The 16713-nt window shown below is 42.4% G+C and overlaps 1 protein-coding gene across 1 annotated transcript; it reads right to left on the reverse strand.

Moving 5' to 3' along the window:
- Nucleotides 1-10834: 10834 nt before the first annotated feature.
- On the reverse strand, nt 10835-11764 carry LOC138907711 (uncharacterized). Its single transcript, XM_070198318.1, has one exon. It carries the CDS (start codon nt 11762-11764, stop codon nt 10835-10837), a length of 930 nt encoding a protein of 309 aa, XP_070054419.1.
- Nucleotides 11765-16713: the final 4949 nt, after the last annotated feature.

A 16713-nucleotide genomic window follows, 5' to 3' on the forward strand; every position in this document is an offset into this window, starting at 1 on the left:
TGGGAGTTTAAGGGTCCGAGAGTTTATTGCTTTGAGTCCCCCAGAGTTCACGGGGATAGATCAGAGGGAGGACCCGCAGGATTTCATAGATCAGCTTCATAGGATCTTTTGTGTTATGCATGCCACGGAGAAAGAGGCAGTTGAGCTAGCAGCTTTTCGACTCCGAGATATAGCCATCCTTTGGTACGAGGGATGGGAGAGGTCCAGGGGACGTGATGCACCTCCAGCTATTTGGGAGAATTTTTCAGATGCCTTCCTTGACCAGTACTTACCGCGGGAGATCCGACAGGCTCGAGTCGATCAGTTTCTAGCCCTCAAGCAGGGTAATATGAGTGTTCGAGAGTATAGTCTCCGTTTTGACTCATTGGCCAGATATGCACCATCCATAGTTGCTACTATGCGGGACAGGATTCACAGGTTTATAGCAGGGTTAGCCCCAGAGTTAACCGAGGCATGTGCCACCGCTGCATTGCAGGATAGTATGGATATCTCCCGGATTCAGGCATTCGCCCAGAATATAGAAAGGGGTAGGCGTCGGCAGCAGGGTACAGAGAGGGCTGAGCAAGGGCAACGTAAGAGGATGAGATTTCCCAGGTCTCAGGAGCAATCTCAGGGTAGTTATAGGACCCAGTACTTCGGACGGCCACCTAGGCCTCCGCCACCTCAGTTACAGGGTTACGGGTATGACCGCTATACTCAGTCAGGACCAGGTGAGAGCTCACGGGCGTCGGGTTTGCAGCGACAACGAGGTTCTGCGCAGACATGGTCATTTCCTCCGCGGTGTGACATCTGTGGTAGAGGACACTTGGGTCAATGCCGAGCAGGTTCTGATGCTTGTTATACATGTGGGCGTCCGGGGCATATGATGCGAGATTGCCCAAATAGAGATTCTGGGGGAATGGCACAACCAGCGAGTTCAGCAACAGGATCATCTATGTCCGTGCATCCTTCAAGGCGCGAGTCTCAGTCTTCGGCTGGTAGAGGTCGAGGCAGAGGTAGAGGTTCCAGTTCAAGTGGTAATCAGAACCGTATCTATGCTTTAGCGGGTCGACAGGACCAGGAGTCTTCACCAGACGTTGTGACAGGTATATTAACCATTTGCTCTCACGATGCTTATGCTTTGATAGACCCAGGATCTACTTTATCATATATTACCCCATTTGTCGCGAGGAAGTTTGGTATAGTGCCTGAAATACTAAGTGATCCTTTTGCGGTATCTACACCGGTCGGAGAATCGATTATTGCTAGACGGGTTTACCGAGGTTGTACGGTGACAATTTGTAGTCGTCAGACCTCAGCTGACCTAGTTGAGCTAGAGATGATGGATTTTGATGCTATCATGGGCATGGACTGGTTGGCAGCTTGCTATGCCACAGTTGATTGCCGAGCAAAGGCAGTCAGATTTCATTTTTCGGGTGAGCCAGTCCTTGAATGGGTAGGTAATACAGCAACACCCAGAGGTAGGTTTATTTCCTATCTGAAGGCGAGGAAAATGATCGCAAAAGGGTGCATTTATCATATTGTGCGAGTTAGAGATGCAGATGCTGAGATACCTACACTTCAGTCTATTCCCGTAGTCAAAGAGTATGCATATGTGTTTCCAGATGAGCTTCCAGGTATTCCTCCAGAGCGAGAGATTGATTTTAGCATCGATTTGCTTCCAGGAACTCAACCAATATCCATCCCTCCATATAGAATGGCACCTGCCGAATTGAAGGAGTTGAAGGAGCAGTTAAAAGATTTGCTGGAGAAAGGTTACATCAGGCCCAGTACCTCACCTTGGGGTGCACCGGTACTATTTGTGCGGAAGAAAGACGGCTCGCTGAGGATGTGTATCGATTATAGGCAGCTGAACAAGGTAACTATTAAGAATAAGTATCCACTTCCAAGGATCGATGACTTGTTTGATCAGTTGCAGGGGGCTAGATGCTTTTCAAAGATAGATTTGAGGTCGGGGTACCACCAGGTCAGAGTTCGGGAAAAAGATATTCCAAAGACAGCCTTCAGGACCCGATATGGCCACTTCGAGTTCCTTGTCATGTCCTTCGGGTTGACTAATGCACCTGCCATATTTATGGACTTGATGAATAGCCTATTCCGGCCATTTTTAGATCTGTTCGTGATAGTATTTATTGATGATATTCTGGTTTATTCCCGTTCAGAGGATGAGCATGCGGACCACCTGCGAGCGGTACTCCAAACCCTCCGTGATCGTAAGTTGTATGCTAAGTTTTCTAAATGTGAGTTCTGGTTGAAGTCTGTAGCATTCTTGGGGCATATTGTATCAGATGAAGGGATAAAGGTAGACACTCAGAAGATTGAGGCCGTGAAATCTTGGCCTAGACCTACCACTCCGACAGAGGTTCGTAGCTTTCTAGGCTTAGCAGGATACTATCGGAGGTTCGTAGAGGGTTTTTCTTCCCTTTCGGCACCATTGACGAAGTTGACACAGAAAGAAACTAAGTTTCAATGGATAGAGGCTTGCGAGCGGAGTTTCCAAGAGCTTAAGAACAGGTTGACCTCAGCTCCAGTTCTAACACTTCCAGAGGGTCTAGAGGGTTATGCTGTGTATTGTGATGCATCAGGTGTCGGGTTAGGATGTGTCCTGATGCAACATGGGAAGGTAATTGCGTATGCTTCAAGGCAGTTGAGGAAGCACGAGAGGAATTATCCGACCCACGACCTCGAGTTAGCTGCGGTTGTCCATGCACTTAAGATATGGCGGCATTATTTATATGGTGTTCATGTTGATGTATTTACTGATCATAAAAGCCTACAATATATCTTCAAGCAGAAAGAGTTGAATTTGCGACAGAGGCGATGGCTTGAGTTATTGAAAGATTACGATGTTAACATTCTCTACCATCCAGGGAAAGCTAATGTTGTAGCAGATGCCTTAAGTCGCCGATCTATGGGTAGCTTAGCATATGTAGAGCCCGAGAAAAGACAATTAGCTAGAGAGATTCATCAATTGGCTTCGTTGGGGGTTCGGTTAGTAGATTCTGAGGATGGTGGAGTTGTACTCCAAAACACTGCAAAATCATCCCTCATAGCTGAAGTCAAGGAAAGGCAGTACGAGGACCCAGAGTTGGTCGAGTTGAGAGAGCGAGTTCCGCAGCAGAAGAAGCCATTGTTAGAGCTCAAGGGAGATGGGGTTCTCAGATACAGGGGTCGTTCGTGTGTTCCAGATGTAGCAGGGCTACAAGACAGGATTATGTCAGAGGCACATTATTCATGGTATTCCATGCATCCTGGATCGACGAAGATGTATCATGACATTAAGGATGTGTACTGGTGGAACGATATGAAGAAGAACATTGCTGAGTTTGTCGCCCAATGTACTAGTTGCCAGCAAGTGAAGATAGAGCACCAGAAGCCCGGAGGGCTAATGCAGACTATAGAGATCCCGACATGGAAATGGGAGGCGATAAACATGGACTTTATCACGGGTTTACCTCATTCTAATCGTAAGTTTGATTCCATATGGGTAATAGTCGATAGGCTCATGAAATCAGCTCACTTCCTACCGGTCAGATCTACATATACAGCAGAAGATTATGCAAAGTTATATATTAAGGAGATAGTGCGGCTACACGGAGTACCGGTTTCTATTATATCTGACCGTGGGGCTCAGTTTACAGCATATTTTTGGAGGTCATTTCAGAGAGGTCTAGGGACTCAGGTGAATCTCAGCACAGCTTTTCATCCACAGACTGATGGACAAGCCGAGCGCACAATTCAGACGCTCGAGGATATGTTACGAGTATGTGTGTTGGATTTTAAAAGAAGTTGGGATGAACATCTACCTCTTATCGAGTTTGCATATAATAACAGTTACCACTCCAGTATCCAGATGGCTCCGTACGAGGCTTTGTATGGGCGTAAGTGCAGATCTCCTATAGGGTGGTTTGATGTTGGAGAATCTGGGTTACATGGGCCAGACCTGGTTCAGCAGGCCATAGAGAAAGTAAAGCTTATCCGGGAGCGACTGTTGACAGCTCAGAGTCGTCAGAAGTCATATTCTGATGTGCGGCGACGAGACTTAGAGTTCAGGATTAATGACTGGGTATTCTTAAGGGTATCACCTATGAAGGGCGTGATGAGGTTTGGCAAGAAAGGCAAGCTTAGCCCACGGTATATTGGGCCTTATAGGATCATTCGGAGAGTGGGCCAAGTAGCTTATGAGTTAGAGTTTCCCTCAGAATTGGAGTCTGTCCATCAGATTTTTCACGTATCTATGCTACGGAAGTGCATTGGCGATCCTACCCGAGTGGTGACCACAGATGATGTACAGATTACAGAGGACTTGTCATACGAGGAAATTCCAGTTGCCATCCTAGACCGACAAATCCGCAAGCTAAGAAATAAGGAGGTAGCTTCCGTGAAGGTTTTATGGAGGAGCAAGAATGCAGAAGAGATGACGTGGGAATCGGAGGAAGAAATGAAGTCTAAATACCCCCACCTATTTCAAACTGAAGATATGGTTTGAGATGGGACGCTACAACATAGCTCTATGTAGGCTAGCAGGTCATCAGGTAAGCTTTTATTTTTCACTTTCAATATTTATGATTTACGGTCGGTGAGGCAAATTGCTGCTATTTATAAAGATTGGCCATGTGTGGCATGCATAGTATGTTTTCTGGCTGCGTGCAGGTTGGTTTTAACCTAGTGTACGAAGGATACTCTGGCAAAATTTTCCAAAGTCTCTAAGAGTAAACATTCGAGGACGAATGTTCCCAAGGGGGGAGTGATGTTACACCCTATATTTTTGTACGTAAAAATGCGTCGTAAGCAAACTAATGTAGGACCAAAAATGAGATAATATTTAAAAGTATATAAAGTAAGTTAATCATGTTACCTATGAGGTTACAAATATTGAAGATCATGAACAACAAGTACAAAGAGGGTTGGACAGTTCAGAAGCTAAAGCAATTGAATAAAACAATGTTTCGTCGAAAGTCGACAAGTTGGGAAAGTTGTAACATGTACCTTTGGGGTGAGAATAGGGTGATTAACATAATAAGGAGATTATGTTATGATTTATATTAGTCGTATGACATCCGTGTGTTATGTTTTAATGTCAAGCGAGTTGTGGAACAAAAGTCGATGAAAGTCATCACAAGTTACACTCATAAGTTTTACTGAAACTTTGGGTCAAATCTAACTGCAATTTTCTCCAAGTATACTTAGAGTTATGGGGTGTTCCACCCATCAAATTAAAGATATATGAGTCTATTTTCCAATGCATTAAACCATTTGTCAATACAACATCGGAGTAGTGAGATATGGGCATTTTTGCGATACTGCACAAGCTGCTAGGTGACAAGTAGGTGTGTCACCTACTTGCTTAAATGAAAGCCCAAAAATGGGCCATTTCGGGTCGTCCAAAGAGGCCTTTTAAAGGCCTATTTTCTTCATATATTAGACTTAAAATAGAGCATAATAACCAGACATAAGCTCTGCAAAGAATCCTCCCAAATATTTCCCACAAACCCTAATTGATTTTCTCTCCCTTTCAAGTTCTAATTGGAGGTAAAACCTAGAGTTTGAAGAACCAAGATAGGAGCTGAGTTATCCAACAAATAAGGTGAGTTTACTGCTCTCTTTCATCCAGTTTTTCTTCTATAAATTCATGGTAAGTCGTTCTATACTTGTGAGAACTCACGGGACGGTGATCGGAAGCCGTGAGTTCGAGTTATTCACTTGTAGCGGACTGTTTTGTGAACTGTTTTATGTTGCTATTGAGCTGCATGTTTTACTACTGTTTTGTGGAGTTTTGGAGGAGGAAGGGGGTGTAGAAACACCATATAAATGTAGGGTGGTTGGCTGGTCGTTCGTCATAACATTTTCTGGTCGTTTGACACTACTACGGTGGTCGTTTTGTATATGAAGAGATTGGGGTGTGTTGGACTGTTTTGTAGTATTTGATGGTGTATATAGGGCTGGAAAATGATGTATATATGTTGTCATTGTTCTGTTCTTGTATTGTTGGTATTATCTTGAATTTGGAGGAAGTAAGGATTATAGGGGAGATGCTGCCCGTTTTAATACAAAATAAGTTTGTCGTTCGTTGTGCGATAGTTGTAACTTTCGTAACTTAACGATAGTATTATTATCATTCTTGTAGATTAAGGTGCGAATAGGTGAGTTCAACTTGGTGATTGGAAAGATTATGATAAGGTATGTTAAGGTTAAGCCTTCCTTCATTTTGGCATGATCTCGTAACTACATGTGTTAGTAATGAGACAAAAAGAGAAGTTCATATTCATGAATTTATTCACACTATTCTAGTCTCATAAGTTACAATATTATTCTTTATCGAGATTCTATATTCAATTTAGTATTGTCTTCTTCCAGTCAAGAGAGCAGCAAGCCTATATATACAGTATTACAGTATTTTCATTACCATCGAGCTATAATCGATGGGCAGGCCCCTATTGGGCAACCTCTGATCAGATGGAAAGTTATATACCGAGCCTACTGTGGCCGAGCGCCTATGAGCGAGCCCAGCATGGTCGAGATACATAGCCTAGTATGGCCGATCGCCTATGAGCGAGCCTACTACGGCAGAGCAGTTATATATACCGAGCCTTATAAGGCCGTACAATTATTTTACTTACTATATTGAAGGAGTTGAGTCAGTATCAACAGGTAAGTATATCTCCAGATCATCTTTGACTCCCAATTATTTTCAGTTATTATATTATCAGTTCAGTTTCAACTTTCAGTTATGTTATCGCCTTATATACTCGGTACATTATTTCGTACTGACGTCCCTTTTTTGGGGACGCTGCATTTCATGCATGCAGGTTCAGATAGACAGACGAGTAGACCTCCTCAGTAGGTATTTCCAGAGTTTAGCCTGATCGGTAAGCTCCACATCCTTCGGAGTTATCGGGTCTAAGTTTTTGTGTGCATCTTATGTATGTATTTATATATATAATATGGGTAGGTCGGGGCCCTATTCCGATCACAATATATCTATCAGTAGAGGCTTGTAGACATATCCTGTTGGTTAGTGCAGTATGTTGGGTTTGTAGGCCTGGTATGTATAATTTGGTGGTTTGTCAGCTGTAGTAGCTATGACGGCCTTTTCAGCCTAGTTTTATATTGATGTTTAGTTAGCGCTAGTTTCCATTCAGTTTTATATTTTGCTTCGCAAATTGTCTTGCAAGGTGGCCCCATGGCCAAAGTATGACATTATATGTTCAGAGTCCCTTAGTCGCAATTTGGTACGCCAGGTTAGATGAAGCACCGGGTGCTTGTCTCGCTCCTAGGTTTGGGGCGTGACAGTGATTAAATTACATGACATACCTAAAACTAATGTTAGTGGTAAGGATGCTAAGTTTTTAAGTCATTTTTGGAGAGTCCTTTGGGAAACGTTGGGAACTAAAATTTTATTTTCTACATCTTGTCACCGCAAACTGATGGGCAAACGAAAGTAGTTAATAGGACCCTGAGGAATATGTTGAGGGATGTTCTAAAAGAAAATTAACTTCTTGGGAAGAACATTTACCCATGGTAGAGTTTGCCTATAATATAACTATCCATTTATCTACTGGTAAGTCTCCTTTCGATGTTATTTATGGATTTAATCCGCTCACTCCCCTTGATTTTCTACCTTTACTTACTAATGATATTGCTAAAATTGATGGTAGAAAGAAGGCTGAAATGATGAAGAAGATTTATAAACATACAAGGCTTGCAATTGAAAGGAAGAATGAACAAAGTTCCTTACGAAGAAATAAGGGGTAAAAAATAGTTATTTTTAAGCCGGGAGATTTAGTTTGGGTGCATTTTAGGAAGGAAAGATTTCCTACCAAACTAAGATACAAATTAGATCCAAGAGGAGATGGGCCATTTGAAGTCCTTGAAAGAATTGGAGACAATGCTTATAAATTGATCTTCCTAGTGAATATCGAGTTAATGCTACCTTCAATATTTTTGATCTTTCCTTGTTTGATGTAAGCTCGAATTCAAGGAAGAATTTTCTTCAAGAAGAGGGAGTAATAGCATCCATTGCAGCTCAAAGTCATTATATAAGAAGGATGAAGCTTTGAAAGTTCCAAGAAGGCCCATGACAAGATATCAAACAAAGAAAATTTCAAGACAAACTCAATGGGCTTTAATTGGAAATTAAAAAAGTATCTTATGGTAGAATAAGAGCTCCATCACAAGGAAGATCATTTGGCCAAGTCTTACAACTATATAGAGGCCATGAAAGTCCAAGAGAATGTAGAATGGGCCCCAAATCTTCCCCAAAAAGGAGCAACTGCAGCAACCCAAAACTAGTATTTATTTGACTTAGTTTCTAGAAATTATCTTTAAGACTTGCTTTATTCTAGGTTGACCAACTTTAAAGCTTATTTAACAAAGTGTGGGTAGTCTTCTATGCCCTAGAGAATATCATTCCTATTAATTATTTTTTTGACCAACCCATTCTAGGATTCTTTATAAATGGTGCTTAATTCTTGATCGTAAATTACAACATTATTATTTTTGTGAGTTCTTTTGAATCTTTGTGAACTTTACTTTGAGATTTATATGTCACGACCCGAAAATCCACTGGAGTCATGATGAATCCTAACACTGCTTTCTAGGCAGGTCAACAACAAATATGCGGAAATAAACTTCAACAATAGTAAGAAATTACATCAAACAACAGAATAGCATAAATAACTGAAGTTGTAATATCAATACAACTGAATCCACCCTAAAATCTGGTGTCGCCGAGTGCATGAGCTCAACTCTAACATGATAAGAGGATAAATAGTCATGCTTTTCAAGAATACAGTCAAGGCATCAATATTTCCACATAGATCACTTACAACAATAATAACAACAGAAGACCTAGTGTAATCTCACAAGTGGGGTATGGGGAGAGTAGTGTGTACACAAACCTTACCCCTACCTTTAATAAGGCAAAGAGAATATTTCTAGGAGACCCTCGGCTCAGAAAGATAAAAGGAAGGAGAAACAACAAGCCAACCACTCAGAAAATCGAAGCGATCATATAAGACTAACATTAAGTATTGTAATCAGAAAATTGAAGCAAAAGAGGTTAAAAGTAATAACAGAAATCTAAGAGTAAGAAATTACAAGACTAACACTAGGTAATGCACTACACTACTGGCATGAGCAAGAACAAAGTTTGTCTACCTAACCCTCTACCTTAATCTTCAACCTCCACACCTTACTATCAGAGGTCATGTCCTCGGTGAGCCGGAGCATCGCCATGTCTTACCTAATCACCTCTCCCCAATACTTCTTCGGCCTACCTCTACCTCTCTTAAGGCCCTCCAAGACCAACCTCTCAAACCTCCTCACTGGAGCATCTGTTCCTCTCTTCTTCACATGCCCGAACAATCTAAGTTTTGCTTCCCACATCTTGTTCTCTATAGGGGCCACACCTACCTTGTCCCGAATAGCTTCATTCCTAATTCTATCTAATCTTGTATGCCCGCACATCCATCTGAACATCCTTATTTCTTCCACCTTCATCTCTTAGACATGGGAGTTCTTGACTGGCTAACACTCAGCCCCATATAACATAGTCGGTCTGACCACCGCTCTATAGAACTTACCTTTAAGTTCTGGTGGCACATTCTTATCACACAAAATACCGAAAGCGAGCCTCTATTTCATCCAACCCGCCCATTCCCTTGTATAACTGATCCAAGGTACTTGAAACTTTCTCTCCTAGGGATCACTTGTGAATCAAGCCTCATGTCTTCATCCACTTCCTGACACTCCAAATATTCTATCTTGGTCTTACTTAGCTTGAAACCCTTAGACTCCAGGGTCTGCATCCAAATCTCTAACCTCGCATTAACACTACCCCGCATCTCGTTGATAAGTATAATATCATCTACAAATAACCTACACCACAGAACCTCCCCTTGAATATGTCACATCAGTGTGTTGATCGCCTGGGAAAATAAAAATGGGCTGAGGGCTGACCCCTGGTGCAACCCATCACAATTGGGAAGTGTTCCGAGTCCCCTCCCACTATCCGTACTCGAGTCTTAGATCCATTATACATGTACTTAATAATCCTAATGTATGCAACAATGACACCTCTCGCCTCTAAGCATCTCCACAGAACCTCCCTCGGCACTTTATCGTAAGCCTTCTCTAAGTCGATGAACACCATATGTAAATCCCTCTTCCTCTCCCTATATTGCTCTATCAATCTCCTAACAAGGTGAATAAATTTCGTAGTCTAATGTCCCGGCATAAATCCAAACTAGTTCTTGGAAATTTACACATTCCTTCTCACCCTCAAATCCACCACCCTCTCCCAGATTTTCATACTATGGCTTAGTAGCTTGATGCCCCGATAATTGTTGCAATATTGGATATCACCCTTATCCTTGTGCAAAGGGGTCATCGTACTCTATCTCCATTCTCTGACAATCTTTTTCATCCTAAAAATGACATTAAATACCCCAATGAGCCAATCCAAGACCGCCCTACCCAAGCTCTTCCAAAATTCCATCGGGATTTCATCTGGCCTGGTCGCTCTTCCCCTGTTCATCTTATGCATAACCTTCTCTATGTCCTCAACTTTTATACGCTGACAATACCTAAAGTCTCAACGACCCTCAGAGTGTTCCAAGTCACCCAACATGATGTTCCTATCCCTTTCTTCATTCAAGAGTTCATAGAAGTAGGTCTGCCATCTCTATCGAAAAAGTGCCTTATCCAACAAAACTCTGCCTTCTTTGTGTTTGATGCACTTCACCTGGTCCAGGTCACGGGCCTTCCTTTCTCTCACCTTGGCTAACCTGCACAACTTCTTATCTCTACCTTTCTATCCAAGTTCTTCATACATTTATTCAAACGATGCAGTCTTCACCGCCGTAACTGCTAACTTCGCTTCCTTCTTAGCCATCTTGTACCGCTCCCTATTTGTTCTCTTCTTCTCTTCGTCCATGCTCTCCAAGATCTTCAAATACGGTGCTTTCTCGGCTTCCACTTTACCTTGGACCTCACTACTCCACCACCAGTCCCCTTCGTGACCACTAGAGGGGCCATTCGAGTCACCTAAAACCTCTTTAGCAGCCTCCCTAATGTAATTCGCAGTCATGGTCCACATACTACTTGTGTCCCCACTATTCCTCCATGCTCCCATGGCCAATAACTTATCCCCTAACTCTTGGGCTCTGTCTTTAGTCAAATCTCCCCACTTGATCCTAGGTAGACCATACAGTGCCCTCTTTCTTCTCATCCTCATGATCTCAAAATCTATGACTAGGAGCCTATGATGGGTCGTGAGGTTCTCACTCGGGATGACCTTGCAATCCATGCAAAGACTTTTATCAGACTTTCTGAAGAGTACATAATTAATCTGGGTCTTGGCCGCTGAGCTCTGGAAAGTGACCAAGTTTTCCTCCTTCTTCGGAAAACTCGAGTTAGCTATTATCAAATTAAAAGCTTTAGCAAAATCCAGCAGTAAAGTTTCTCCACCGTTTCTAACTACAAAATCGAAGCCGCTGTGCACGTCATCGTAACCCCCGAACGTCGACCCAATGTGACCACGCACAGCCTCATCCGAATCATCCCAGAAGCTCCTTTTGATCTCCTCGTCCAAGCCCACTTGGGGTGCATACGCACTAATTACGTTTAAAGTAAATCCCCCAACAACATGCTTAATAGTCATCAGCCTATCGTTCACCCTCCTAAACTCCACCACTAGCTCCCTGAGATCCCGATCAACTAAATACCTACCTCGTGCTTGCCTCTCAAGTGTCCAGAGTACCATGGTTTAAACCCATTAACATCCCATGCCTTATCTCCCACCCATCTAGTCTCATGGAGATAAGCTATACTGATCTTCCTCTTATGGAGGATCTTTTCTAACTCTATAGACTTCCCTGTCAAACTCCCTATGTTCCAAGACCCAACTCTTAGCATGGATGCTCCATTACCACCCTTACCCTTTGCCCCCAAACCCTACCCCTCTGAGGACCCCCTGAGGATATGACCTTACCATACCATCATTCAGTACAACCACAATAATCTAAGACATAGTAAGAGCTACAACAAAACCAGCGATGAACTAAAGTACAGAAAATAGTCTGAAGCTAAAAGGCACAAAAGTAGCAGCTAAATAAACGAGTCGAAACTAAGGGTAGAGAGCAACTACTAGTAAGCGAAGCAACAACAAATCTATAAAAGGGCTATAGTAGTTGGATATAAACTAAAAATAGAAGGCACTAATCAAAGGTACGTAACTAAGAAAAGAGATAGAAAGTCGATAGGCTAACATGAGGTACCAAATCCAAAGGATACAACCTGGATGCTTGTCGTGGATGTCAATGTGTTGCTGCAGTAGCCTCTGTCGATTCTGGATTGTTTATGTGCCCCTATATACTATCACTGCCATGTGCCAAATCTATCCTCTCGCCGGTATGTGTGTCTTGCCCGCCTCTTCGCCTGCTCCGTAAGCGAGTACCTAAAAAATAAAAAGGGAATGGCCGCGAAGGATGAGAAGGAAATAAGGAAAGGGAAGGAAAATAATGCAAGAAGGAAAAAGGATAGTGTCTGACTACCTGGGTTGCCGCCTAAAATTCTCGGCTTTACTTGTGCACTTGCCGGAGGAGAGAGAAGCGAACAGTCTTGGAGAGGGGATAGGAGAACCCTCTGGTGGTAGAGGCTACATGAATGGGAAGAGCGAATAGGGAGGGGGAGAGAGTGAAGAAGAAAGGGCGATTGCTGGCTGTGGGTCACCGGTGGTAGCAGCCACTGGTGGGTTGCTGGTACCACCACTGGTTTAGGGTTTAGAAAGAAAGAAACAAAAAGAGAGAGAAGAGAGAGGGGGAAAAATAGGGGGGAGAGATAGAGGGGAGGAGAGGAGAGGAAAAAGAATGAGGGTATTACCTGGTCATCGATGGTGGTAGCCGGTGGTGTTAAAATCAGATGAAGAGAGCAGACGTTACTGGCATACAGGGAGAGAGAGAGAGAGAGGCAAATGTAAGTGTATATTTTTTACACCTTCTATAAAATTAAAACTCCAGGACCGAGAAAGCAAAAAAAGTGTCAAGGTAAACTGTAATTTCAAGCTCTAAACAACAAATAGAAGTATCAAGTACCTTTTAGCATGAGGAAAGTACTATTCAATATATGCATGTCAAATATACATGTCAAATCAACAATATCACAGTTTAGTCATTAATTATACACAATCTCAGCACAATCAAAGCGCCTGACACAGCTTCCCTCAATCATACTCATGGTGCCTGGAAAAGTGCCCCTGAATCATCACTAGCACACACACACACACACTCATCACTGTACGAGTACCTGGCAAAATGCCCCTAAATTATTACAAGCACACACACACACACACACATCACTATATGAGTGCCTGGCATAATGCCCCTCGCTAAGCACATATCAAGTGCTTGCACTCACAGGATTATACCTAACTCCATAGGGATAGATCCTAGCCTAAGCAGTGATCAGATTAAAGTTTGCGATCAATATCACAAAGCCCAATATGGGGCCTAAGGCAGAATCCCCTCATAATCAATGTCAACTCTCAACAATCAATGCCACTCAGACCAATATGGGGCCTGGACGCAAACATCTCCTCACATCAATATCAATACTGAAAAACCAATGCCACTTAGCCTGATATGGGGCTTGGACGAAAACATCCCCTCACAATCAATATCAACACGGCTCTATGGCCCAAGACTAGCCATCAATCCGCTTAAGTATCAATATGTTCACATCTCCAAGTACCATAACAAAAATACCGCAAAGAATATACCCACGTGTCATAACTCAGCTCAAACTCGTGTCACACACACAAGGACACTAGAAACATGTAAGATAACATATAAAGAATGCATAGAAATAGAGATACAAAATACGGATATAATATCATGACTGAAAAGTATGACTACGGCTACGACAAATGGCTTAACATAGCAAATATAGCCCATATCATGGCTCAAACGGATAAGCAAATAGCCTAGACATGATTTCTAGCATGAATAATAGCTCACCTAGTCATACAAGTGGAGAAAACACAATATCAAAGAGGCATGATAGCAATACAAGGCATTTAATGGCCTAAGGTCTACCCGGATCATGAATAACCATGGTTCACGCATATACACTCATCACCTCACATATACGCAACCCCCAACATATAACAAATATCATAGCCAACGGGAAAATACCCTCAATCCAACCTTAAACAAGATACTTACCTCTTCTAGGCCAGTCTTCAACCTTAAATCGCATAAAAACCTTGCTCTACCCCTCCAATCGTGCAAATCCAAGCCAAACATCATCCAAGGAAGTCAACAATACCATAGGAAGCGATCCCAATCCAAAATCTTCGATCTGTGAAGAAATTCCCAAAAGTCAAAAAAGTCAACTCGGACTCGCATGCCTGCAATCCGAACCCAATACAAAATCTCAGTGACCCATAACCTGCCAAGTCCAAATATATAATTAGTTTTTAAATCTGGGTCCAAATCGGTGGTCAAATCATAAAAAAAAACAATCTTTTAAAGTGTAGTAAAAAACTTCAAATTTTACTTTGAAATTGCATGGTGTAGGCGTAGAAATCCATGGGGATTCATGATATATAATTAAACTCAAGTTGGAAACACTTATCCTCATGATTTAGGTGAAATCTATCTCCAAAATTGCCTTGGTCCACTCTCCAAGCTTCAAATTTTGTGAAAATAAGCTCAAAATTCTGAAATTAGGCATTAAATATCCCTGCTAGGCCTCTTGCTTTGCGATCGAGTTCACTAACCTTGTGATTGCAGTTCACAAAATGCCCAGCATGATTTTAGCCTTCACCATCGCAGCCAAAAAGCTCCGCGATTGCGATGAACAAACTTGAACAACTTGCTAAGCTCTTTCTAGACAACCTCTAGTATAATGGCCTTAAATTATTGTACAATAATCCAAATGATAAACAATTTGATTTTTTGAAAATTAGACACAAAGGGCTACAACTTTTATTTTTAGATCATTTTCAAATTCCTTATATATTGCATGATATAAGCTCCCGAAATCAGCCCAATGACAGAAGAAATTTCTTCTGCGCGATCATGAACTAGCCCTCCATGACCGCGATTCAAAAGACCAAAATTGCTTTTACTCTTCGCAAACACGGCCTAGAGCTTTGCGATCATGATGTATACTCTTGCAGCCAAAAACCAACAATTGAAAAGGGCCTAGATATGGTCCGAAACCACCCCGAATTACACCTGAGCTTCTCGGGACTCCATCCAATCATACCAATAAGTCCAAATACATTATCCAAACTTAACTAGAGGCTCAAAACACCACAAATGACATCGATAGAGTTTCGAGAACCTGTGCCGAAGCAGACCAAATCCAAATCAGCAAAGCAAGTTAATCCAAAAGATAAAGGGAAGTAGAAGGCTACTTCAGAATCTGAGTCTGAGTCTAATTCGGACTATGAGCTAATAAATATCAATATGAGCGATAAAGATGAGGGTGAACAAGTTGACTGAGCTGCTTGGGGGGAGAATTTTGTGAGTGAAATAGCATTCCGGGCTTATGAGAAAATCCTGAATTCCAAGAAATACATTCCATAAAAACCAATCAACATTGGAACACTGAAGAAAAATTACCAGACCTTCTGAAATCACTCCGAGATGTGCAACAATGGGGACCTATCTTGAAGGGCCACGACAAGGCCAACCTCACTATTGTCAGATAGCTCTATGCCAAATGGCGTCATTCGCGGGGCAGTATTGTGAGAGTACGAGGGGTGGATATGAATGTCTCAACTGAGACTCTAAACAAGTTCTTAGGGGTTCACACTCGCCGACATACAAGTATGAATCTATATGCAAAGAGCCTGATTACTCACATGTTCAGTCGGTCGTATGTCTTACCAAGAAAGATGCAAAATAGAAGCATGGAAGTGTTGATTACCATTCTTTGGACAAGGAGTTCATGAGCGCACTAGCACGTATGGTGTTGAATTTTATATGCAATCGCCTGATGCCATGCCAACACAAAACCTATGTCCCTCAATACTGAGCACTAATGTTGTATGCTTTATTGGAGGGGATCCAGCCCAACGTAGGAGCCATTATGCACGACCAAATGCAGCGCACCTGTGGAGGTTGTTTTATGCAAATACCTTATCGGCTTATTTGATGTTACTGTTGTACAGGACCATATGATGCTATTGTTGTCCAGGAAACAACAAGAGGAGAACTTCTAAATTCACCACTCAACAGTTATTTGAGCAAATGACAACTGAAATGCAAGAGAACATGGCCGAGTTGATAGCGACTTGTGCAGAGTTGAGTGCTACAAGAGGTAAGTTGATTCAGGCTCGTGCATATCTAAGCCGAGTCCAGGCTAAGCAAGCTACTACGATGGAGGAGGTATCACTACTCCTCTATACTTTAGTTAAGCATATAGGCATACATACTTCATAGTTGCTTGCACCATCCACTACTGGACCATCTACTTCTTCTATTCCTATGGTCCCGGGGTCTATATCCACCATACCCACTGAGACCACCGTACCACATTCTACAGCTATAGCTCCACATGGAGTTGATAGGGCCGTGACCGAGCCCCCTAGTCGTGAGGTGTTGTTGCTATGCCAGAGGAGGCCAAGATAGATGTCGTGGATGGTTCAAGCACTCACTCAATTGTTGCTACTACTTCCATCCCGACTTTTTCTACTAGTGCAGG

Source organism: Nicotiana tomentosiformis, chromosome 3 (assembly GCF_000390325.3).
Source record: "Nicotiana tomentosiformis chromosome 3, ASM39032v3, whole genome shotgun sequence".
Lineage (NCBI taxonomy): Eukaryota > Viridiplantae > Streptophyta > Magnoliopsida > Solanales > Solanaceae > Nicotiana > Nicotiana tomentosiformis.